The sequence below is a fragment of the Phyllobates terribilis genome, unplaced genomic scaffold (genome assembly GCF_046119375.1).
Source record: "Phyllobates terribilis strain yellow unplaced genomic scaffold, ASM4611937v1 Scaffold_49__1_contigs__length_9717188, whole genome shotgun sequence".
Taxonomy (NCBI): Eukaryota; Metazoa; Chordata; class Amphibia; order Anura; family Dendrobatidae; genus Phyllobates; species Phyllobates terribilis.
The window spans coordinates 7,972,822-8,000,519 of NW_027362809.1; the positions used below are offsets into that span (position 1 = coordinate 7,972,822).

The 27,698-nt window shown below is 42.2% G+C and overlaps 1 protein-coding gene across 1 annotated transcript in view; it reads left to right on the forward strand.

Moving 5' to 3' along the window:
- The first annotated feature begins 247 nt into the window (after positions 1-247).
- Positions 248-27,698, forward strand: part of LOC141191685 (uncharacterized) — a 103,581-nt gene continuing 76,130 nt past the window's right edge. Inside the window, exons 1-7 of the mRNA XM_073661627.1 lie at positions 248-323; positions 9,795-9,945; positions 10,075-10,254; positions 10,338-10,461; positions 10,545-10,642; positions 10,841-10,931; positions 16,700-18,231. Coding sequence (XP_073517728.1) covers positions 298-323; positions 9,795-9,945; positions 10,075-10,254; positions 10,338-10,461; positions 10,545-10,642; positions 10,841-10,931; positions 16,700-18,231 — 2,202 coding nt within the window. The 5' untranslated portion in view covers positions 248-297. The remainder of the gene's footprint in view (positions 324-9,794; positions 9,946-10,074; positions 10,255-10,337; positions 10,462-10,544; positions 10,643-10,840; positions 10,932-16,699; positions 18,232-27,698) is intronic.

The following is a 27,698-nucleotide window of genomic DNA, read 5'->3' on the forward strand; positions in this document are numbered from 1 at the left end:
CGTACACACGCGGCTCCGCTCCGTACGCCTCGTACACACGCGGCTCTGCTCCGTACACCTCGTACACACGCGGCTCCGCTCCGTACACCTCGTACACACGCGGCTCTGCTACATCCACACTGTAAACCCCTCCTGACCCCACACATAAACTTCAGCTCATCCAGTACCATGACAACCAGCACAGCAGAGTCCTGCATCCACTGAGGCCCCTGATCATGTGACCCCTGATCATGTGACCCCTGACTCCTCCCCTCCTGTGACCTCATCACAGCTCCTGTGCGCACAGAGCAGCCATATATGTGGTGGCGGCTCTGCAGGTGGAGGTATGTGGAGGCCCCATTACTGGGCGCAGGGGGCATTAACTCCTTCAGCATGGAGACTCTTTTGGGGTCTTGTATTGCCCCTTTATAAGAATCATAAGGTTTTTGTTGTTTCCTGTAATAGATACATACGACGCAACTATGGAGACAGGAAGGGAGGAAACGTATTGTTCTCATAGTACAGGACCCCTTTACTGGCCCCACAGTGTAATGCCCCATTATGCTCCTTATACAGGATGTATGATGCCCCCACACAGTGTAATGCCCCCATTATGCCCCTTATACAGGATGTATGATGCCCCCCACATAGTGTAATGCCCCCATTATGCCCCTTATGCAGGATGTATGATGCCCCCACACAGTGTAATGCCCCCATTATGCCCCTTATGCAGGATGTATGATGCCCCCACACAGTGTAATGCCCCCATTATGCCCCTTATGCAGGATGTATGGTTCCCCCACACAGTGTAATGACCCCATTATGCCCCTTATGCATTATGTATGATGCCCCCATTATGCCCCTTATGCAGGATGTATGATGCCCCCCACAGTGTAATGCCCCCATTATGCCCCTTATGCAGGATGTATGATGCCTCCACACAGTGTAATGCCCCCATTATGCCCCTTATGCAGGATGTATGATGCCCCCACACAGTGTAATGCCCCCATTATGCCCCTTATGCAGGATGTATGATGCTCCCACACAGTGTAATGCCCCCATTCTGCCCCTTATGCTGGATGTATGATGCCCCCACAGTGTAAAAATTCCGCAGCATAAACGCTTGAAAAACGCATCATTGGCACGGACCCTTAGGCTTAGTGCCCACGATGCGGAAATGAAGCAGAAATTTTCCTGAGCATTTCTGCATCTCCTTGGCAGAAAAACGCATGCTGTTTTTACATGCGTTTTTGACGCGTTTTTGCCATGCTTTTTTCCAATGCATTGTATAGGCAAATCTGCATGCAGAAACGCACAAGAATTGGTCATGTCAGGAATTTTTCTGCGAGTAAAATCCGCGCAGAAAAAATCCTGACCATGTGCACAGAACTTGCAGAATGTCATAGGAAGTCATGGGATAAGGTATGCAATGCGTTTCTGGAGCGTTTCTGCGCTGCAAATCCGCACCAAAAAACGCACCAAAAACGTGTCGTGGGCACGCAGCCTAAGGCTGCGTGCCCACTATGCATTTTTCAAGCGTTTTTGCCGCGGAATTTCCGCAGCGAAAACGCTTAAAAAACGCTTGGTAATACGTGCCCATGGTCCCCAATGATAATCTGCATGTGCTGTGCACATGCTGCGGATTATCATTGCGGAAAAATACGCAGCATGTCCATTAATTTTGTGAACACGCAGCGTAATCGCCGCCATTGATTTGCATTGGACTGCTTGATATCCGCATCACTGCATCTACTTGCGGATATCACATGGTTCAATCTGCGGATGGTACCCAGGTCTGGAGGAGAGGAGACTCTCCTCCAGAACCAGGTGCCATAGAACCCAATAAAAAAAGAATTTAAAATAAAAATAAAGATTATACTTACCTTCCAATGTCCTCCCGGTGTTTTCTCCCCTCCGTCTGGTCTGCTGTATGGGTCGCGTTGTTGTGAAGGACCTGCCATGACGTTATTGAGTCATGTGACCTGTCACATGACTCAATGATGTCATCGCAGGTCCTTCACACCACCGCGAGCCACCCAAGACACCGGACGCAGCAGAGAAAACACCGGGAGTACATCGGAAGGAAAGTATAATCTTTTTTTTATTTTTTACCATTCTTATTCTTTTTTTTTTAACTAACTTGGTCACACTACTATTAATCCATGTCGGTTGCATGGATTTATGTTGTGTGAACAAGTTGTCAAGCACTTTTCCAAGTTATGCTAAAATCGCTTGGAAAAGCACTCGATAACCCGCATGCAGAAATGCATTCAAAAACATTTGACAAACGCTTCTACCTGGCAGGAAAAACGCATGTAAAAACCGCATGTGTTTTTCCTGCCAGGGAGAAGCGGAAAAAATATGCAGCATTTCTGCATCGTGGGCACATAGCCTTATACTTACCAGATGCGAACTTAGAAGTCATGGGACCCCATAGCAGAAGTACAATGCACTCCCCATGGTCCTCCATACAGTATAATGCACTCCCCATGGTCCTCCATACAGTATAATGCACTCCCCATGGTCCTCCATACAGTATAATGCACTCCCCATGGTCCTCCATATAGTATAATGCACAGCCCATAGTCATACATGTAATGTAATGCACACAGGAGCCTATACTCATAATTGTAGAATAATGCACGGCCCACAGTCGCGCGTGTAGGGTGGTGCATGGCCCACAGTTTTTTTAAAAAAAACAACACGTTATACTCACCTTCACTCTGTCGCGCTGCATATTTTTCTGGAGCTGGTTGCTGGCTTCAGCGTGCAAGCGACGGGAGCGCATGATGTCACTTCCATGCGCCTATAGTCACGTGTACGCTGACTTCATCTGATGGCCTCTGGTCGGCAGCGTGTATTGTGGCACACGGACAAGATGGGAGTGAGGTAGTAGGGGTCAATGAGGATCTAGGAGGGGCTGGAATATGCAAGGATAGTAGGGAGCTGAGTAGATGTAATAAATGTGCTAATAATAATAAATGTCTGCTGGCAAATGCAAGAAGTCTCGCAAACAAAATGAACGAACTGGAGACTCTTATATCGGTCACAAAATACGATGTGCTGGGTATTACGGAAACCTAGCTGGATGAAAGCCATGACTGTGTGACAAACACACTGTGTTCCAAATTATTATGCAAATAATATTTTCTCAGATTTTCCCAAATTACCTATATGAATTGCAGTCATTGTAATTTTCCAGTCAAATAACTATTAGAGTACAATTGAAAGGTTTTTGTACAAACTGCCTATGATAACAGGATATTTAAAAAAAAAAAAAAACTCAAACTGCACTCAAAATGCATGTTCCAAATTATTATGCACAGCAGAGTTTTCAACCTTTTCATTTTAATAAAGAGCAAAAAAATGGTAATTTTTGAAATTATAAGCATTAGCAGGTTATTACAAACTGAAATCAAACAGTTTTCACCTCAAAACTTTATTCTAGGTGATGTTACATTTGCACATAGGACCCCTTGTCCGAAAGGAGCTTCTGAACTCTCTCGTCCATTGAATTTGTCAGGTTTTGGATGGTTTCTGCTACAATTGTTTTGCATGAGGACAAAATACCCTCCCAGAGCTGTTGCTTAGATGTGAACTGCCTCCCGCCATCATAGACACTCCTTTTGATGATGTTCCTGAGGTTCTCAATGGGGTAGAGGTCAGGGGAGCATGGGGGCCACACCATAAGTTTGTCCCCTTTTATGCCCACTCCATCGATCTGGACCATCGAACTGTTTTGTTCACCGATGAGTGCCGTGCAACGCTCGATGGTCCAGATGGATGGAGTGCAGGATGGCTGGTTGATGGACACCCCATGCAAACACGGCTACGGCGCCAACAAAGAGGAGGTGGAGTAATGTTTTGGGCTGGAATCATGGGGAAAGAGATTGTCGGCCCCTTTAGGATCCCTGAAGGGGTAAAGATGAACTCCATAATGTATGTTGAGTTTCTCAAACAGCACTTCCTGCCATGGTTCAAGAAGAAGAACCGTGCATTCCGCAGCAAGATCATTTTCATGCATGATAATGCACCATCTCATGCTGCACATAACACATCTGCATCTCTGGCTGCTATGGCCATAAAAGGGGACAAACTTATGGTGTGGCCCCCATGCTCCACTGACCTTAACCCCATTGAGAACCTCTGGAGCATCATCAAAAGGAGTGTCTATGATGGCGGGAAGCAGTTCACATCTAAGCAACAGCTCTGGGAGGGTATTCTGTCCTCATGCAAAACAATTGTAGCAGAAACCATCCAAAACCTGACAAATTCAATGGACGAGAGAGTTCAGAAGCTCCTTTCCAACAAGGGGTCCTATGTGCAAATGTAACATCACCTAGAATAAAGTTTTGAGGTGAAAACTGTTTGATTTCAGTTTGTAATAACCTGCTAATGCTTATAATTGCAAAAATGACCATTTTTTTGTTCTTTATTAAAATGAAAAGGTTGAAAACTCTGCTGTGCATAATAATTTGGAACATGCATTTTGAGTGCAGTTTGAGTTTTTTATTTTTATAAAAATATACTGTTATCATAGGCAGTTTGTACAAAAACCTTTAAATTGTGCTCTAATAGTTATTTGACTGGAAAATTACAATGACTGCACTTCATATAGGTAATTTGGGAAAATCTGAAAAAATATTATTTGCATAGTAATTTGGAACACAGTGTAGAGGGATGTACTACATTTTGGGATATAGTCAGCAGTGGGGTGCCGCAGGGATCTGTACTAGGACCGATTCTTTTTAACCTCTTTATTAATGACCTTGGGGATAGGATTGAGAGTAAAGTGTCAGTTTTTGCTGACGACATCAAACTATGCAGAATATTAAAATCTGATCTTGACATTATGATATTGCAGAATGATCTGGATAAGATGACTGAATGGGTTAACACTTGGCGGATGAGGTTTAATGTAGAGTAATGCAACTAGGTCGGAGTAATCCTATTGCTGCATATACATTATATGGAAGTATACTTGGGACTACAGAGCAGGAAAAGGACTTGGGTATTCTGTAATTAAGCTGAGCAGCAGTACTTAATGTCAAGCAGCAGCCGCAAAAGCAAGCAAGATTTTAGGATGTATAAAAAGATAAGGAAGGTTGAACTGGATGCACCTACTGTAGGTCTTTATTCAACCTACATTACTATGTTGGTATGAATGTGTGTCCGAGGACACACATCTAGCTGAAACAGGGGCTAGCATTGGCTAGGCCGGGTCGTAGCGGTGACCGCGGTCATTAAGCCTCTAGATAAAATACTCCCACAGTACCTACAGCATATACAGTTACAGAAAATAAAAGGGATTAACAAGAGAACTTACTACACCGATCGCAGAGACGATTCAGTTTAGCTGAAGGAGAGCACTTCAAATGGCCGTTTCGTGAACGGGGGTTCCTGCATACATGATGTGTATCTCTCATACATGGGCCAGGATGTGGGCTTGTCTCAGCACTTCATGATTTTATGGAATCCCCAACTTATGTGATAACGCCTCTCTGGATGATCGCAGAAGTTGTAGATTGGCACCATATTTTCCATCAGGATTTTATTTTTACTTAGAGACCAAAAATGGCATAGCCGTTGTCAGTCATGTGGCCACTGTGCATTTATGGCTCATTGGCAGAGGGGCTACAGTTATGAGAAAATATGTATCCTTTTCTCTGGCTAGCCCATGTGCTGGAAATGTATTTCTCATTAATATTGGATTTATGTATATTCCAATATTCTATATTTTCATTCGGAGACATCCTGACTGCTGAAGCTGTGCTGATGAAAGGAATGTGTATGCTGGGTGACCATGGCTATTTCTAAAGAGTGTGAGATATCCCTTTTATCCTTGATAGACCTTGTCCTGTCTGAACAGATAGGTTAATCTGCACTCTTTGTCTATGCACAATACACATCCTCATAGTCTTTTCCCTATAAGAAGCTCTTGCATGTTAATTAAGCTGATTCACTGTTCGGCCACATTCAATTTCTTACTGGTATTAGTTTCTTGTCTAAGTATTGGAGACTGTCAGCTGTTTGTCTTACTGGAAAATCTTGTAAGGTGTTTACTTTAATCCTCTTACTTCACAAGGGACGGCCTGCATGTTGATTAGGCTGGTTCACTTCACACTATAGGTAACACTGTTCAACAAAGTTTTTGTTTCCGGCATGAAATTGGGTGAATATTATCGGAATTGTCATGCTGAGAAATAACTTCAGAATTGCTCTATCACGTAAGATTTTTGAGAAAAATGCAATTATGTATGCATTGAATACTGTCAAATTCGTAGTGGCATGTGATATTCCGAATGCAAAAGTCAGCAACAGCGATCAAGTTGAAAAATGTTTTGCCATTGATTTTCTTTATAATCACTGTCCGATGATTCACATGCAAGATTCCAACAATAGTCACCCAGCATCGAGGGACTCCACCTCCCCTGGTACCGTTTCTCCATCTGGGAAATGTCTTGATGAAACTTTTCACCATGTTCATCACTTACAGCGCCTAGGTTTGTTGGGAAAAAGTCAATGTGTGAATGAAGGAAATGTATTTTAAGTGATATGTTGCATTTCATTGACTTGTAAGCCTGAAGAAAACTTTCAAGCTGTTCAGCATAGTTTGGCAAGTTGAAAACGACATTCTTGAAGGCCGACCATGCTACATGTTCTGCACCATGCAGAAGACCATCAAAGAAAGGCTGCATGCCCACTATGCGTTTTTCAAGCAGACCCATAGTACCTGTGAAAAAAAGAATTTAAAATAAAAATAAAGATTATACTTGCCTTCCGGTGGCCCCCGGTCTCCTCAGCGATGCGTACGGTGTGTTGGGCGGCTCATGGAAGGTCCTTTTAGACCATTGCGAGCTGCCCAACACACCGGTCGCATCGCTGAGGATACCGGGGGCCATCGGAAGGTAAGTATAATTTTTATTTTTTACCATTCTTATTCTTTTTTTTTTTTTTTAACTATTACTTGGTCACACTATATAAATCCATGCCGGTTGCATGGATTTATATAGTGTGATCAAGTTGTCAAGCACTTTTCCAAGTGATGCTAAAATCGCTTGGAAAAGTGCTTGATAACCCGCATGCAGAAATGCATGCAAAAACGCTTAACAAACGCTTCTACCTGGCAGGAAAAACGCATGTAAAATCCGCATGCTTTTTTCCTGCCAGGGAGATGTGGAAAAAATATGCAGCATTTCTGCATCGTGGGCACTTAGCCTTACTATCATTTACTAGCTCTCGGATTTGTGGGCCAATGAAAACACCCTCTTTTATCTTGGCATCACTGATGCATGGAAACTTCTGTCGCAAGTAAGCAAAGACTTCAGTTTGCTTGTTCATTGCTTTGACAAAGTTCTTCATTAATCCCAGTTTGATGTGCAAAGGTGGAAGGAATATCATCTTTTCATCTACCAATGGTTCGTGTTTAACATTCTTCTGCCCTGGAATAAATTTATTGCGTAGTGGCCAGTCCTTCCTGATATAATGAGAGTCTCCTGCGCGACTGTCCCATTCCCAAAGGAAACAACAGTACTTAGTGTATCCCATCTGTAAACCTAATAAAATTGCAACTACCTTGAGATCACCACATATATTCCATTTGTACCTTGAGTATTGAATGTGCATCTGCATATTCTCATAGGTCTCCTTCATACTGATCGACATGTCCGATAGGTATCGAAGAGTAGACATTGCCATTGTGTAGCAAGACAGCCTTCAAACTTAAGGCCAATGAATCAATGAACAGTCGCCATTCCCTTGGGTCATGGTCAACTCCAAGGACAGAAAACAATCCAGTAATATCACTGCAAAAAGTGAGACAGTCAGGTTGACTGAAATATTTGGTTAAATCTTCATGATGACTGCAAAATACTGAAATTTCTGTACCTGGCTGCAACAGATGCCACCCTTGCAACCTTGATCCAAGTAGTTCTGCCTGACTCTTTGATAAACCCAAATCTCTGACCAGATCGTTGAGTCTTGCTTGAGATATTAAACGTGGAGCAGTTGATATTGATGGTTCGAAATCTGAATCAGCAGCAGGTTCCATCTCTAATGAATCAACCATCATTTCATCGCCCTCTTCTATTCTCCACACCGGCGGTGGTTTTGGAACTGGCAGACTTTCATCGTGCGCCACTGGTCAAATTGCAGAAGCAAGGTTGGGATATTCAATAGACCTCCTGTTCTTAGGAGGAAAAGCCAGATACATTCATCGTGCAGAAGTAACAATCGGTTATATGGTCCTTCTGCTCCCTGCCGATCATTGGAATGACAAACGGCATCTATGGTCGCACACCCTTCAGCCAAGACCTCAAACTCGTAGCGCAAGATGAGCAGCATATATGAGTAGCCCTTGCTCTGTCTTGGTCACCAATTTAGCATCCAAAATATAACTCCTATGCCTTCTTAACAACTGCAGTTATACTCCTTTTCTGGGCTTTAAGGGTATAATCTCCACATGTATAACAAAAGAGATCACTACTATTGCGACATTGACACGACATTCTACAACTCCTTACTTATTAAACAGTTTTGCTCCTTTATGAAATTTTCTCAAAACAGAAGAAACTCATGAAGATTACAGCGTCGTTACTGCTGTTATTATATAATGCTACTTGGAAATAGACCAAAGTCTGACAGTTGTGTCTGGACGTGCCTGAGAGTGCACAACTAATGCAATGCATGATTGGACAGGACTTAGTGCTGTATATTATAATAAAGAGAGTCCATATTATGAATTTTTATTGGTTATTTCTACAAAAAATACGCTTCTGAAATAAAAAGTTTAATATAAGTGCCAATTTATGTACTGTCCTTATCATTAGAATCATAAACTTAAACTGTCTCGGGAATGGTACATGCTACAGAAATTCTGATTTACATTTCTGAAATCAGCTCCTCAAAATACATAGACAACATATTTTAAAACAGGAAACAGAAAAAAAGTTACAATTTGTTGACCAGTGTAATTTGTACAATCCTCCACCTAAGAGTGTCAGCTCAGATTGCAAATGACAGAGGGAAGGAGGGAGGCTATTAACTTCAGAGATTTTTAATATTTTCTATGACCTATCCAGAAAAAAAAAACGCCGTACATGGAGACATTAGCTTCAAATCACTCCTGTGTTGGTGTTCTTACAAGCAAACTTTTATACATGAGATCTAATTTGATAAAAAGATTACAGCCTGGGAAAGATGGAAAACTTTCATATAGATGACTAGTGGTGATGTAGTCAGTGAAGGACTCTGGCCAAATATGTTTCTGGAGTTATAGTAGAAGATTTCGTCCTCCTCATGAAGTAGTTATTTCTCATGTCACGTGTAATGAATATCTCCTGCAGTATTGCTAATGCCGATTCCAGTGTCAGTAAATGAGACGATAATTAGCGTTATGGAAGATGAGTCTATGAGAAACGTATTCAGCTACAGACTCCAAGGAAGAAACTGCTTGTTGTCTGTGGCCTAAAATATATAGGTTTCATTAGTACATGACAGGGTAAAAAGCAGAATGTTGTAAACTAATAAGAATACCATTGCTGCTTGGGTCCCCCACCAGTCTCTGTATTTCCTGTGTACTTCAGATTTCTACAGCTAATCAGTTGGCTAAGCAGTGGTCAAATTAACCAGTGATTGGGAGCATGGAGGAGATGTCTTTTTCTGCAATTCAACTTATGTTCAAATCCATACAAGACTAGAGAATACAACATCTGCACCTTCTATCTCCTGATATATTTCCCTTATTGTGTCCAGTAATTGTATTATTACACGGAATTCTTTATGATGTTCCATCGTCTCATTGTCTTCCTATTTAGGTCACTACAATATCAGATCCTCTCAGTGGACATCTTCTATATTGACAGAATTTTTGTGAATCACCCATCAAGGATGGATATGGACAGAGACAAGATGGCGGAGAGGATATTACACCTCACCCTAGAGATCATCTTCCGGCTTACTGGAGAGGTGAGAGATTCTGATGACGTCTCATTACATCATTCTTATCTATGGGAATAACAGATGGACAGAACTGGAGAGGTGAGGACTCTGGAAATGTCTGGAGGGAGATTTATTAATGTGTCTCTCCATAACCAGGATTACACAGTAGTGAAGAAGACCTCTAGTGAGCGCTGTCAGGACCCTGTGTCTGAGGGATGGGGAAGACCCCTGAGCCCAATCACAGGGCCTCCACCTCACCCCCTGATACCTGAGGACATCAATGACCAGAAGATCGTAGAACTCACCTATAAGATGATTGAGCTGCTGACTGGAGAGGTGACACTGCTGGGAATGCTGGGACATTATACAGTAACACTATTAAGGGATTGGGGGGATGACGGTATCATTGTATGTGTCAGGTTCCTATAAGGTGTCAGGATGTCGCTGTCTATTTCTCCAAGGAGGAGTGGGAGTATTTAGAAGGACACAAAGATCTGTACAAGGGCGTCATGATGGAGGTTCCCCAGCCCCTCACATCACCAGGTAATAGACAGGACTAAATACACACGGCCTATAATTATCTGCATGTAAAGAATGAATTCAGTCCCTGTATGTGTTTCCTCCAGATCTATCCAGTAAGAGGACAACACCAGAGAGATGTCCCCGTCCTCTTCTTCCACAGGACTGTAAACAAGAAGATCCTAATGTTCCTCAGGATCATCAGGTAGATGGAGAGAAGGTGTCATGAGATCTCCCCTATGATGTGTAGACGGCTGTGAAGGTCTTGTGTTCAGTCTTGTTTTATCCACCAGTATTATATGTTTTATATTTGTGTAATGAGGACCGTGGAGATGACAGGATTAGAGCTGATCATAGATGTGACTTCTCCATCAGTCTGTGACTTTTACAATATTTGTTTCAGGGTGAAGATCTGACCCATATTAATACTACAGAGACATATGTGAGGGGTGATGAGCGGTGTAAAGAGGAGATTCCTACATATGACTACACAGGTGAGTAGTGACCACTAAATGCAGAGAAGTCACAGATTATTCTCAGTCACCGGCTGTGGCTGCTTTATCGGTGATGTAGTCTGGCCATATCACAATCGTGTGATCGCCATTTTGCCACTAGAGCATAACATTCGCCTCCATATGAAAAATGTTCTAATTACTTGGGGAAATTGTGAAAGCTCTTTTCTATGGAACTTACAATCTGAAAGATCCACCTACCCCCTGGAATTAGAAGATGCTGACCGTTACCTGCCCAGATGACAGCGTACGTAGAATGTGCTGACAAGTTAGAAAATCACTTGAAGAAAAATATTCTGATGGGCCTGTAAGAGAAAGTGGAGGGTAATGATGCTGTTCCTTCCTAGATCCCTGATATCTTATTGGATGAATCTACCTTCTCTCCCTTCTGTGCCGCTGAATGTGCTCATATGGTACCTACAAGACCAGGTCCAGTCTTTCTGGCCAAACTTCACTTTTATGATCGACAACATTAAATGTGCAGTGAGGCCAAGTGTGAATTTCTGTACAATAACAGCAGAGTTTCCCTTTATCCTGACTTTACACTTTATTTTAAAACCAACTAACTTCATACAGGATTGTGATAAACTACATAAAAAAAATTACACCTGTGCCATGATATATCTCTAAGCTGTGCGTGGCTGATGGCTGTAATATACATTTATTCCCGCCTGCAGGAGATGTGTTGGCTCCAGCCCTGGTTTCATGGATTCACTCCACGTCATAAATTCCATTATGTTGTCATCCTAAGGAGTTCAGATTCCTGCACAATCTCTCCTGAAATGGGGGCACTAATACTTTCTCTACTCTTCTGGTTAGGACTCATAGTAGCTCCAATGGCTCCACCATAAATGAGTGCAACTCCATTTTAGTGTTGGAGTTCTCCCCTTATACATAGGTTGTTGTTGGGGATGTAACATAGAATTTTTTTTTTTTTCACAGGTTCCTTCTCACTCCGCAGCCAGTTTTCTGTTCCTAATCAGGTCCCATTTTTCAAATCTGACGTGTGTCACTTTATGTGGTGATAACTTTGGAATTCTTCACAAAGGATAATAGGAAACAAATGGACCTTACTAATTATTTTCCAGCTTATTTATTTATTTTACTCGCTTATATACTGTCATTAATTCCACAGCGCTTTACAGACATTATTTGCACTGTTCTCATTGGGGCTGACAATCTAAATTCCCTATCAGGATGTCTTTGGAGTGTGGGAGGAAACCGGACAACCTGGAGGAAACCCACGCAAACACAGGGAGAACATACAAACTCATTTTTTGTCATTGGTGGGATTTGAACCCAGGACCCCAGCGCTGCAAGGCTGCAATTCTATAGTCAAAGTATTGTCTGATCTCATCAGACAGTGCTCACAAAGGTGAACACCTCCATATTACAAGTAAACAATTAGGAAAGGGAAAAGGGTGTGAGTAAAAGTGAAATTCTTTGTTAAATAATATTAAAACCTGGTAAATCATACATCCCATTAGGGATGTATCATGGATCATGATTATATAAATGGAGTCATGATCCACTAAATTACTGATAGAGTCAGACGGTGAATCAAATTATTAATAAAATAAGCCCCTAGCCAATGTCCCTTAGAATTGATGGCTGGGTTTATGCTTATAAAATGAATGCCATAGATTATATCAAGGGTGTGCTGAATTATGATAGTATCCTCAGCCAGGAGAGATTTTATTAAATAAAGGCTCAATTTGCCAGTGTGAATTCAATAGTAAAAAATTCTCCTAGCCCGTTGGATACACTCCCCATATTATAAAGTGACTTCAAAAGTGTGGCCGGTCTGATAGATATAAGTGTGATGAGCCCTTGTACAGAGGTTATCAGGGCACACTATTGCACCTGTCACACAATCTGTGTAATGGATCCTTAATAATTCCACTCGCATCTCCAGTAGTGCTGTCGGCAGTGAAATAACTCCGGCAGTATAACAGACTTAGCCAGCTTAAGAGCACAAGCAGCTCAGCTATGCCACTGACCGTCTCTCTCACGCTGTCTGCACAAGAATTGATGGTCAGCAGGAGAAGCAAGCGATCCAACTAAGTCACGATCTCCTGGTTGTGCTTTCTGCCGATTTAGATATCAGATGCGGCTAGCATATGCCACTATCGGCCTCTCCCACCCTGTCAACACGTGTGTGGGTATGATCAGCGTGAGAGACAATTTCAACTATGTCAGCAGTCTTGACAGAGCTGACAGCTAAAACGGGGTAAATCTGGTTTTACCTGACAGGGCACACCTGTGAAGTGAAAACCATTTCTGGTAACTACCTCTTGAAGCTCATCAAGAGAATGCCAAGAGTGTGCAAAGCTGTCATCAAAGCAAAAGGTGGCTACTTTGAAGAACCTAGAATATAAGACATATTTTCAGTTGTTTCACACTTTTTTGTTAAGTATATAATTCCACATGTGTTAATTCATAGTTTTGATGCCTTCAGTGTGAATGTACAATTTTCATAGTCATGAAAATACAGAAAAATCTTTAAATGAGAAGGTGTGTCCAAACTTTTGGTCTGTACTGTACATATTTACATATATACTGAAATTATATACATGAGCCTTTCCTATGCTCATCATGAATGTACTTGTAATTGTGTGACAATCTTCAGCGGCTTCTAGGACATCCGTCCTGCAGGTAAGTATTGCTGATATTCTGGCCTCATGGTAAGTCATTGGTAAAAATATGGGACAATGGAAGCAAAAAGATTAATGATTAAGTGGAGGAGCAAAGGAGCCGGAGGAGGGCCAAGGAGAAGAATGATAGAGCTTAGGTGGTAAAGAAGTTAGGTATCAGGGCACAGACATAAGGAAAATAGGTCACCAAATAGATGAGTATAAAGTTATGTTAGGTACGGGGTAGAGACATATGAGGAATATAGGTCCCCACTCAGGTAAGTAATAAAGCTTATTAAGTAACAGGGCAGAGACATATAGGGAGTACAGGTCTCCAAACAGATCAGTATAGAGGCATGTGGCCAGGTGGCTTGCCTGACTGCTCAAAATGTGCTGGGTGGGTACCTTTAATGGAGCTGTGAACAGGCGCTCCCGCCGCACCTTCATCTTGTGCATCTGTCTCTAGCTGCGGTTGGGGGTTTATGTATGTTTCCGCGATTACCGCCAGACCGTAAGTGCATGCGCTCAAACTCGACCCCTCCCTGGAAGTTGCGTCACAGGCAGGTGATGTGGCAGGGAGAGTGGGTCTGTTGGGGCGGACCTGTCCTCCTGTATGGCTGTGTCACATGTGTAGCATATCCATGGCGTCTGGTGAAGCCTGCGCATGCGCTTTAGGCTGTATGCGATAGTTCTGTTATGTTAATTTTTTTTAGAGAGGAGTAGCGCTGGCAGGTAGGCCTATTATTCCTGCTGCAAGTGGGACAGTATCCTCACACTGTTGGGGAAAATGAATGTACAAAGTATGTATAATAATTCACTAGCGCTGGAATAAGACTGGAGATATACTAATGAGATAAAATATACAAATGTATTAGTATTGGTTTAAAATACATTACAAAAGTAAAATCAGGGGTATAAATAGGATAAAATATAGCCTGTCGGAGATACGGTCTAAAAAAGGAGGGAAGAGTGGTGGGATAGTAATTTTCCTCCTGTATTTCAGATAATTTGTCCGGTTGAGGTTTAGTAGTTTCTTTCCTAATTAGAAGACAAATGGTTTAGAATGTGGTGTGAAGATAGCAGGTCTGATTGAGGAGTAACCGATCTTACCTGCTGGTGAGGAAGGAAGGATGGTTAGTGGTCCTCTCTGTTGGTGTATTTTCTCGGTGGTAGAGAAAGCTAAAATATTGAAAATTAGTTAATTCCAAAATCATGTCTACAGGTAAGGGTTTGGTGGTACCACACCTACCGGGAAGAAAAAGAGGATGTTGGTAAATAGCTTTTTAGGAAGCGAGTTACTATTGTCCAAGTGGTCTTTTTGGTCCGGTGACTTGGAGAATCAAAGAAACAATATAGGTAAGGTAAAATAGGTTAGAATAAAGAACATATAATTTTATTAGGAATTGTAACTTTTAATTAAATCAATTACCTCTGGAAACAGTCCAGGGATGACTTGGAGAGAAAAGTGCTTATTATGGCACGTTCGTGGTGTAATCCATTTTAAACCGATAAAATATACAAATTTTTTAGTATCTCATTAGTATATCTCCAGCCTTATTCCTGCGCTAGTGAATTATTATACATACTCAGTTCTGTTATGTTGTCATCATGGTGTATCGATGAGGGGCAAAAGTGAGGTTGATCTGGGTGGGGGAATAAAATTGTGCTGGTTTGGTCAATTGGTGCTGTGGATGAAAGGAATAATGGAGGGGGGTGTAAGGAATGTATGGAGTCCTGTATGAAACTAAATAGTGTGAGGCCATGCCCCTTGTATGTAATTAGGTTTGCTAGAATGATATATGGGAGCTGTGTGTAAGAGGGTGAGGGGAAGGGGTGGAGAGGGAGATAGGAGGGGGAAGCCAGGGGAGAGGGGAAGGGGGTTTCTGGAACTCACCTGGAGAGGAGGAATAGGAGAGGTTGTAGAGCTGATCTAGTGTGTCTGAAAAAAAGATGATCAGGTTAGCCAATCTATTTCATGGTTGAGACCCTCTGTCAGTGTCTGGAGGGTGTGTATCCAGAACCACTCCCGTTGTTTAAGGAGTTTAATATGGTTACCACCTCGTCTGGGTACTTGTTCGATCACCTGGAACCTGAGTTGGGTTACTGCATGCCTGGCGCTGGAGAAATGATGGGATAGTGGTAACAAGGTTTTGCCGCAATGAATCGTGGATTTATGGCTGGCAATATGGTCCCTGATGTGTTGAGTAGTTTCCCCTACGAATAGTAGACAACATTGGCATTTGATTACATACACCTTAAAGTCAGATTCTCTGCAGAATGAATGAGGACAGGTATGGTGAAAGAAGCAGACGTCGCAGCAGCGGATCTCAGAGGAGATGGGTCACACCATTTGTAGAAGCCCTAATATGACAAAATGGCAGAAAACCAGAGCAGTAGAAATTCTCATAAAGTGACTCAATTTTGAATATTATAACCCTCAGTGAATTAATCTATAGGAGTAGTGACTATTTTGACTGCAAAACCACTTTCCAGAAATTAGCACGCAGTGGATGTTGGAGCGTGAAAATTGCAAATATACTATTTTATTGCCCAACACATAGTGCCCAGATTGTGCTCCAGGGGACACACACCGTAAATTAAGTGAGTTCTTCTCATTATAGTAATGCCAAATACATGGATGCTAAATGTGGTTTGGGCGCACTGCAAGGCTCAGAAGTGAGGGGGAGATTTGACTTTGGGAGAGTGGATATTGCTGGATTGGTTTATGGAAGCCATGTTGCTTTTCAAGAGCCTTTGAGACCTTAATAATGTGGAAACTTCTGTTTTTCCACTGACAGATGATAGACCTGAGTGGGGACTTGTTTATTGTAAGATGAGTGGAAGTTTTTATTGGTATTATTTTCACCTACATAACATCATTTGGTGGCTTTTTATTCCATATTTGGGATCCAGAATGAGCAAACAGTTGGACACCACGCTGTACTGGTTAATCCTATGAGGTTTTCTATTAGACTGTGAACTGTCATTGTCTTGGTAAATCTTTCAATGTTTTTACATAACTTGCCATTTCTACAGACACTTTAAGTAGAAATGCTCAAAAATATAAAACTCAAGGATATTTTATTCAAAAATAATAATTGGTTTTATTCTTGGCAGATGACTGTGCCAGGAGATCAGAGGGACAGCTGACATCTTCAATTTTTAAATCCGATGATCTTGAGATACCACAGGATACAATTGAAGTGAATGCCATTACTCCAGATATACCATCATCCCTTCACAGCAAAGATCTGTCATCTGATTCTTTAAAACAGGTCCTGTCTTCTGATTCATTACTGACTACTAAGGAAAATCATAGTCACAAAAGAGGCATTAAGAAACAAACTGCACCTAAAGCAACAAAGCCATTTTCACGTTCAGAATATGGAAATAGTCTTCTCAATAAGTCTTTTCTTAAACCTCAAAAAACGTACACAGCAGAGAATAGATTTTTTTGTTTCAAGCAGGGGAAATGTTTTAACCAGAAATCAGATCTTGTTAGTCACCAGAGAAGTCACACAGGGGGGGAACCATTTTCATGTTCAGAATGTCGGAAATGTTTTAAAGAGAAATCAAGGCTAACCCAACATCTGAGAACTCACACAGGGGAGAAGCCTTTTTCCTGTTCAGAATGTGGAAAATGTTTTACAAGGAAATCAAATATTATCGTACATCAGAGAACTCACACAGGGGAGAAGCCTTTTTTCTGTTCAGAATGTGGAAAATGTTTTACAGGGAAATCAGATCTGAACAAACATCAGAGAACTCACACAGGGGAGAAACCATTTTTATGTTTAGAATGTGGGAAATGTTTTGCAAAGAAGTCAAATCTTATCAAACATCAGAGCACTCACACAGGGGAGAAGCCATTTTCATGTTCAGAATGTGGGAAATGTTTTGCAAATAAATCATATCTTATCTCACATCAGAGAACTCACACAGGGGAGAAGCCATTTTCATGTTCAGAATGTGGGAAACGTTTTACAGAGAAATCACATCTTATCAAACATCAGAGAACTCACACAGGGGAGAAGCCTTTTTCATGTTCAGAATGTGGGAAATGTTTTACCCATGAATCAGATGTTGTAATACACCAAAGGACCCACACAGGGGAGAAGCCATTTTCATGTTCAGAATGTGTAAAATGTTTTACAAGGAAATCAAATCTTGTCAAACATCAGAGAACTCACATAAGGGATAAGCCTTTTTCATGTTCAGAATGTGAGAAATGTTTTGCAAATAAATCAAATCTTATTGCACATCAGAGAACTCACACAGGGGAGAAGCCATTTTCATGTTCAGAATGTGGGAAATGTTTTGCAAAGAAATCAAATCTTGTCAAACATCAGAGAACTCACACAGGAAAGAAGCCTTTTTCATGTTCAGAATGTGGGAAATGTTTTAACCATGAATCAGAAGTTGTTATACACCACAGAATTCACACAGGGGAGAAGCCATTTTCATGTTCAGAATGTGGAAAATGTTTTACAAGGAAATCAGATCTTGTCAGACATCAAAGAACTCACACAGGGGAGAAGCCATTTTCATGTTCAGAATGTGGAAAATGTTTTAACCAGAAAGCGCATTTTGATAGCCACCGGAGAACCCACACGGGAAAACGCCGCAACTACACCCAACTGGTCTCTGTATAGACTAAAAAGACCCTAGCTGCCCAACTTAAAACACCACCTCGGATCTAACTCCGTAATAGGCCATTGAGGGGTTTCTTGTACCTCCCGAGGAACCAGTGGGGAGGCCACAACACACTGTCAACAAGGGGAAAGGAAAGTGTGAAGTAAGATACAAAAACTCTGGGTGAGAAACTAAAACACATTCATATAGGGCAAAGAAGTCAAGCTAAGAAGAATCAAAAATAAAAGGAATAAAAAGTATAATTTCCCAGAAACCTAATTGTGGAAGAAGGAAAAGTTGATGGAAGAGAAGGCAAACGGATGGAGAGGATAGTTTCACCTTTTTGGTGAAACTTACAAAATTCATCCTCACCCACGATTACTTTGAATTTGATAACCACATATATCTACAGGAGACTGATACAGAAATAGGAAGTATAATGGCTTAACAGTATCTTAATTTTCATGACCAAGCTTGAATGTGACTTCTTGTCCTCATGTCACATCAGGCCTCTGGCCTACTACCGTTACATTGACGATAGTTTAATCATCTGGACATAATCTGAGCAACAGCTAAAGAAGTTCCTTGAACACTTTAATCAATTTAATCCCACCATCAACTTAACACTCAACTACTTCTGTACTGAAATGAACTTTTTGGACGCCATCATTAAGTTACAGAACAATGAAATAGAGACGTCCATGTACCAGAAGCCAGTTGACCGTCCAACATCCCTTAAATGGGTCCGTTTCCATACAAAACACATAACCTCTATTGGCTACAGCCAGGCCATCCGATACAATTGGATATGTTCCAACGCTATGGACAGAGGCAAACACCTTGGTGGCCTCAGAAACACCTTTTTGAACCAGGGCTACCACCAAACAAGAATTGAAAACCAGATTGCAAGAGCCACCAGAATATCAAGGAATCATCTTCTAGATTTCAAAACTAAACAAGAAAGCAACCGGGTGCCTCTCGTAGTCACCTAAAATCCAAATCTGGAGGTGCTAATGGGAGCTGCATGGAAATTACAACAATCTATATTTCCAGACTCCCCACTTCTGTGATTTAGGCAGTCCTCTCCAACAGCTACAGGAACTTTTCCCTGCAGCCAGAAAAATGTAAAACCTGTCTATTTATAATGACCACTGACCAGATAAAGATTCCCAACCCGCATCAGCACCACGAGATCCCAGGTGCTTTCAGCTGCATTACATCTAATATAGTGTACTTAATTATATGTACCAAATGTCCAGCTGGGGGTCTGTGTGTAGGGAAGACAGGGCAAAAATTTAGAACAAGGATGAATTCTCATCGCCACCCAATAAAAGAAAAAAGAATAGAGCTACCTGTGGCCAAACATTTTTTATCCCTGATCACAGCATCGTGGACATGAAATTACTTGTATTAAAATGTAACTTCAAATCTCAGAGAGACAAAAAAATTTGGGAGTACAATCTTATGACAATCTTTGACCTACTGTCACGGGTGTATCAGAGGTGACAGGTAGTCGCCCTGCAGTTGGTTGCAGGAGATCTCTATGTTTGGCATTACAGACATCTTAGATGAGAGGCTGTCTCTAAGACCTAGCGGCTACCTCCCTCTAGCTAATTGGCTCTCTGGTCTGGGTGTATAAATACCTGGTGTGTCTGAGAGGGAGGTGCCGGCTATATTCATTTCTACTTGTGAAGGCTTAGCAAGAGAAGTACTGTGTCATCTCTGGAGCTTGAGGCCAAGTGCACATTTGTCTAGACTTCATCTAAAGCTAAGCAATTTCCCCCCTGTTTGTTTACCCTTGTTGTCTATAGAGTTTAGTGAGATCGACTAGTGCTCATCTCCTCCCTTCCCTAGCCTTAGCCATACGCCAGGGAAAGCCAGGGTGAGGCACGTGTGCGGCAATTAGCGAGGAGCCAATATAGTGACGGTAGTTGAGACAGGGTGACCAGACTAGGAGATCTCCACTTCCCCCTTTCCCTAGTGTCTGGGCTCCCTTTCCCTCTTCCCTCTGTGTTCACTTAGTCGTTCCCACATCTGGGAAAGACTACATCTTAGTCTTTCACACACTCAGTGCAGCAATGAATGTATGTATATCGCATGTATTTATGTCTTTGTACATCAACTAAGGAATGTGCTCCTCAGACCATTTTGGGAGCATCACAATCATGGACCAGACCTCAATCACAGGACAATAAAACGTTCACACTCCTTATGTATGAGCTGTGTCAATATTTACGGCCACAACTGCTTCTCCCTCTCCAATACTGATAGTTCTGCTTCATATCACTTGTCTTATCTACTGCATTATTCCTGTGCCCTGCTGTGTATGAATATGTGACTCTTCAGATTGTGTTATAGTATGCGTGATGAAGAGACCTGAGTAGTCTTGAAAGCTTGCAATTTACCATCTTTTCAGTTAGCCATTAAAAGGTATCAACCACTGAGGGCTCTCAAATCTTAATATTTTTCTATCTACTGGCTAGCACGATACAATTAGGCTGTGTGCACACGATGCAGAAATGAAGCAGAAAATTTCTGCAGCATTTCTGCATCTCCCTGGCAGAAAAAACGCATGCAGATTGTGCATGCGTTTTTCCTGCAGAATACATGCGGATTCACATGCGTATCCACATGCGTTAATGCATGTGTTTCCGCATATGGACTGACAAGCACTTTCAAGGCGATAGCATCACTTGGAAAGTGCTTGAGAACTAGGTCACACTATATAAATCCATGCAAACGGCATGGATTTATATAGTGTGACCGTAAAAATAGAAAAATAAAGCTATACTTACCTCCGATGCTGCCGCGTGTGCTGTCGCGCTCCTTCCTGGTTCCTTCCTGGCTTGCCGGCATCTCGCGAGACAGCCTGCGGTCACATGACCGCGACGTCATCTCAGGTCCTGGAAGGAGAAGCGCTGCAGGGGCCTCCGGACAGGTGAATATAAACTTTATTTTTTATTTTATTCTTTTTTTTACAGGTACAATGGTACTCAGGTCTGGATGAGAGTCTTCTCTCCTCCAGACCTGGGTACCATCCGCACATTGAAATGCATATTATCCGCTTGTACAGATGTACAGACACGGATTCTATGCGTCTCAATGCAAGTCAATGGCGGCCATTCCGCTGCGCTTCCGCAAAATTAATGAACATGTTGCGGATTTATGAGCGCTACAGAAACGCTGCGGAAAAATCCACAGCATGTGCATTGACATTGCGGAATGCCATTGGGGACCATGGGGTGCGGATTACCATGCGTTTTTGATGCGTTTCTGCTGCGGAGACGCATGAAAAACGCATCGTGTGCACGCAGCCTAAAACATATTTTTTTCTAAAATTTTTGCTAAACTTGAGAAATGTGTTTTTTTTTTCTGTCCAGGAAGTTTCATTCATGGGGTTCATTTTATCAGCTGATGGGTTTAAGATGGATCCAGGGAAGGTTTTTATGTTATGGTTTTCATCCCCATTTTGGTGAATTTTCTAAGATAAGTTCTGAATGTCCTGGGGTGGAGGTCGTCCTACAGAAACATGGGGATGTTACATAGAGTAGGTTGAAAAAAACCTAGGTCCATAAAGTTCACCCTTTGTCCACCAATTATAAATTTTTGTCACTAAATTATCTATAACCTACAATGTTATATGTACTGAGGAAATCATCCAGCCCTTTTTTTCAAATTTGTTAGTGTTTACCATTACTACCTCTTATGGTAGAGCGTTCCACAGTATGACTGCTCTAACTGTAAAGAACCCTTTCCCGCTTGCCAGAATAGCCATTCTTCCACCTGTAATAAGTGCCCCTTAGTTCTTCGTATGGTCTATGGATGGAATAATAGAGAGGAGATGATGGCGTGCACTCTGTCACAGCTGAGGTGCTGATGTAATGGGCATGGGCTCCAATAGTTCAAATATGATTCATCGCACACTCCAGAGGTGAAGATGCAAAAATTCATTTATTAACATAAGAAATAAAGAAATAGAAGTATCAAACGAATCGTGGATGGCGACAAAACAAGACGTTTCGGCCTATTAGTTGGCCTGTTCGCTACTGTAAAAAAAGAACAGAAATTATCAGGTACATTGGCCACAGGAATTACATGAAAATAATTATAAAAAATTCCAAACAGAGTTTGACTGCAGAGTATGATGAAGGAGGGGGGTGGGGGTTGGACAGGAGTGGGGAGGGGGAGGGAGAGATAAGTAGATACTTGGGTCTATACAATATATACAGCAAACATATTTACAAAAATACCATAGAAAACCCAGTAGAGAATACGTAAGTTCCTTACTTATAAATTGGATTGTAGAGACAAGTCAGACTTAAATAGAAGGCAAAGGGGGAAGATTCACAAGGGCGAGGGACTGTAATGTAAAGGGAATATCATGAGAAACACACAGCCTGCACATAGAGAGCGAGAAGTTATATGTAGATAAATACCTTGTACTTGTCCCATATACAGGTAGGGCTATTCAGGCCTGGAAAGACAGGTCAGAGTAAAATGAGGAGCAACTTAGAGATCAGTGTGCTAACAGGTTCTGCATACTAGCAGCAGACAATCCATTGATTAGCATGTCAGTACCTTAAATGAGGATATATTTCACCTGGGTCCAGTGGGCCATGTAGATCCAGCATCCTGTGAGTGAGGTGGTAGTTACAGCGGCGTTCCCGTGCCTTGCTGCTTCAGGCTTTGGTGTTACACTGGCCTGGGGGCCTTTTTTGGTGGCTGATTGCTGGACCGGAAGTGTGTCATCATTGGGGGCATGGCGCCGGAAGTGACAAGGTGCTGGTGCTCTCACACTGCAGAGAGATGCCAGTTGTTATGGTGATGAGGGTAAGCAGAGCGCACAATGTTCTTAGGCTAGTACGCAGTGATAACTCTGCATGATGTCACAGGGGAAAACAGTAAAAGCCTTCATTAGGAGTGTGGCAAGCTAGGGGCATCTGTGAATGCTTGGGAATTACACTGAGTAGAAAACTGAATATAACAATGAGCTGATGACAGACATGAGACATGCTAATAGGAAGTAATAATAGCACAGATATGTGACATATTGGAAATATAGCAATGTGCTGAACACATGGGGGGGGGTGCCAAATGGAGATGATGATATGTAAATGGGGCCAGGAGTAATTGAGACTTGCTGAATGGGGGTGATGGTACCAGAACTGATTATGGGAGAGTGGCAAATATTATATGGAGAGACCAATGATAGGGAAATAGTAATTTTGGAAGAGGTACATCTGCCGCAGAGGGTGAGGATAGGATGATGGGATGGTGATGGAGTAATAGGGGGTATGGTGTTATCAGAGAAGAAAGAGGATATACACTATGTGGGGCATTGGTTATTGCATTATGCTAGGTGGGCACTCACCCTGTTGTACAGTAGGATTCATTGGGTCTGTGGAAAAATGAATGTATTAGTAAATCCATTCAATCTCCCTATTGAGGCCTTTGGGAGATGACGTTTGTAAGGTGTATATCCAGTGTGACGCTCGTTGTTTCAATAATTTGACATGATTCCCGCCCCTCCTTGGTCTAGCTACATGCTCTATCACTTGGAAAAGTAGTTTGGCCACTGTGTGTTTTGAAAACAGACAGCATAGCCAGAACAATAAACAACATTTTTAGAAAATAGCAAAAGGCAATGGTACTCACCAGCCAAAGTTTCAAGAGAAATGCACACCAGGACGCGGCCGGCCCCCTTTTGTTAGAAGGAGGTAACACAGGTGCAGAATGCTGATGAGCAATCGCCCTCCTGGTGAGCATTTCTCTTGAAACTTTGGCTGGTGAGTACTATTGCCTTTTACTATTTTCTAAAAATTCTGTCTATTGTTCTGGCTATGCTGTCTGTTTTTAATGTTAGAGTAGGGACTCGCAAAACCGTGAGGACCCTTGACGATGGGTTGCGATCTTACGTATTTTGGCCAAAATATTAACTAATACCTCATCTGATATTTTTTGCACTTTTTTTTATCTGCCAGGGCACGGCCAGGCCCAGTAATGGTGACCTTGTGAGTTGGGGCTTCGCAACTCTGCGATGCACGGATAGGGTGCCGAGCATCCCGCCTAGTCGAATAGTAGGGGCGTGTAATAGGATGCTGGCTAGGCACGGTGCCGCGAGTGTGTGAATTGCACCCTACTGCAAGTTTCATCTGTGTGCAGTTTTAGTGCTAGGCAATCGCCCCTCCAGTGAGAGTGGATGAGGGCAATTGTTCATCAGCATTCTGCACCTGTGTTACCTCCTTCTAACAAAAGGGGGCCGGCCGTGTCCTGGTGTGCATTTCTCTTGAAACTTTGGCTGGTGAGTGCTATTGCCACTGTGTGTTTTGCTTTGGAGAAGTGGTCTGGGAGTGGTAACCAATGTTTAGCCCAGCGAATGGTAGATTTGTGGCTTGCTATACGATCTCTTATGTGTTATGTGGTCTTGCCTACATAAAGTAGGCCACATGGACAATTTACAACGTAAATTACGAAATTGGAGTCACAGGTAAAATAACCCTTAATGGTTTCAAATTTGATAATGTTTGAAAAGGCATCACAGCTGAGACAGGGGAAGGAGTAAACGTTGATATGGAGTGGTATGTGAGCTGCCTATGTCGGCTCTAATGACTTTATCTTTAATGTTGGGGGCACGCTTCATGCACATTATGGCTGGATTTGAAAAGGCAGAAATCTCGGGGTAGGCCCTAGTGAGAAGGGGCAAATGTTTTTTAATGGTAGTATGGACTTTTGACATCAGGGGGTGATATGTGTGAACAAAATGGACATGTTCAACATTAGAGGTAGGAGGGGGTGAGGGTTCCTCTCTATGTTCTAGCGCTCTGGTTCTTTCTATATCAAGAAGTTTGGTGGGATAGCTCCTCTCCTGGAATTTCTGTGACATGGTTTGCAGGCGTTGGGATTGGAGGTCATGATTGGTGACAATGTGGATGACTCTGTGGAATTGAGAGCGAGGGAGGCTATTCTTGGTAGTTCTAGGGTGACAGCTAGAATAGTGTAACAGACTTACATTACAGCCAGTTGGTTTGGAAAATAGGCCGGTCATGAGATTACCATTTTCATCTTTTACAACTAGGGTGTCCAGGAAGGAGATTTGTTTTAGGTCATGATTGAGTGTAAATTACAGCTCTGTTCTAATGGAATTGAGCGAGTTGAAAAGCAAATGAGTGTCTCAACTGGTCTCTGCCAGATGCAAAAAATATCGATGTAGCGACAAGAGTTCATGAGTATAGACAAATTCTTCCTCACACCTATGCATATACACATTTGCATAGGCCGCCACCACATTGATGCCCATCACGGTTCCCCTCTCCTGTACGTAATAGTCATCTCCAAACATGAAGAAATTTTCGTGGAGTACTAATGAGAGGAGTTCAAGGCAGAAATCAACAGAGTTAGATGAGAGGTTGGACTGTAAAAGGAGGTGCGAAGAGGTTTCCAGACCTCTGGTGTGGGTGATGGATGTATACAGGCTATTAACATCCAGTGTGACCAATAAACTGTGTGTGGGAATGCCTGAAATGTTCATGATGATGCTTAGGAATTTACTTGTATCGAGCAAAAAAGCTTGTGTATTCTGGACTACTGGTGTTAGAATTTTTTCAAGGTATATTGTTGTGACAAGATAGTGTCAGTGGAGGCCACAATTGGTCGGCTAGGTGGTTTCGTCAGTGATTTGTGGATTTTTGGTATAATGTAGAACACCGGGGTTGTCGGGTGGGGGTTGGTCAGAAATGTCACAGTCTTAGAATCTATAGTATTTATATCATGATGTCGATTGAGAACCTCTCGGATTTTAGAGCGGATAGTGCTGGTGGGATCATGGCTAATCTTCCTATATGTAGTTGTGTTGGCTAATTGGCAATTAATTTCTTCAACATAGAATGTCCGGTCCATGATAACCGTAGCTCCCCCCTTGTCAGACGGCTTGATTACTATGTGTTTATTGTTCTGCATGGCGCTGCGGGCCCTTTTTTCCTCACCAGAAATATTTTGATGTGTGGGGAAGAAGCCTAGGTGTTGCTGATGCTATAGGCTCTTGATGTCCCTATCTATCAAGGCTATCGTGGTCTCTGCTGCGTGATTCGTATGTGGAGGATTAAAGGAAATTGTATTGCTAAACCTAGAGCTGCTGTGGAGAGTTCCGGGGCAGGGACGCCCCATGGTGGAGGCACCCTGTTCACGGAGGTCTCCTTTTACTCTGATCTGTCTTTCCAGGCCTCAATAGCCCTACCTGTATATGGGACAAGTACAAGGTATTCATCTACATATAACTTCTTCCTCTCTGTGTGAAGCCTGTTTCTCATCATATTCCCTTTACATTACAGTCCCTCACCCTTGTGGATCTTCCCTCTTTGCCTTCTATTTAAGTCTGACTTGCCTACAAACCAATTTACAATTAAGGAAATTGCGTATTCTCTACCGTACTTTCTATGGTAATTTTGTAAATATGCTGTAAATATGTTTGCTGTATATATTGTATAGACCCTAGTATCTACCTATCTCTGCCTCCCCCTCCCCACTCCTGTCCAACCCCCACCCCCCTCCTTCATCATCCCCTGCTGTCAAACTCTGTTTGGAATTTTTTATAATTATTTTCATGTAATTCCTGTGGCCAATGTACCTGATAATTTCTGTTCATTTTTACAGTAGCGACCAAAATGATTAAGGCCAACTAATAGGCCGAAACGTCTTGTATTGTTGCCATCCACGATTGGTTTGATACTTCTATTTCTTTATTTCTTATATTAATAAATGATTTTTTGCATCTTCACCTCCCGAGTGTGCGATGAATCATATTTGAACTATGGATGAAATAAGTCAGCTAGAGATGGTCACCATCGTGCTCTCCAGAAACCCCAAAGCATCACCTAAGAATAAGAGTAAATCATCAGCATACAATGCCACTTTCTCTTCCTTGGTGCATATTTAAATCTCAGACGTTTTACTAATTATTGCCACAAGAAGTTCAATTGCTATTGCAAACAATAAGGGAGACAGGGGGCTCTCTTGACTTGTATCTCTGTGCAACAAAAAATGATTAGACCTAGAGCCACTCGCTCCTATTTTGGCCTTTGGGTCCAAATAAAGCAATTGCACCCATTTTATAAATTTGTCACCAAAATCCATCTGCTGCAATGTAGCCCACAAATATGGCCATTCTACACTGTCAAAGGCCTTAGCTGCGCCCAAAGACAGGATCACCCTCTGACCAATATTATCAGCCCTTGCTTGCATATTAATATAAAGCCTTCTGAAATTGATCACAGTGGACTTATTGGGCATAAATCCATACTGATCGGGGTGTATTATTGAGATTACTTTTGAGAGTCTGTTAGGAATAAGTTTGACGTCTATTGTTAAAAGAGAGATGAGTCTATAGGATGCCGGCAAGCTGGGGGCCTTGCCTTGTTTAGGTCATACCATAGTTATGGCTTTCTGCATGGCAATGATCCCCTCAAAACATGAATTGTATACCTCGAAT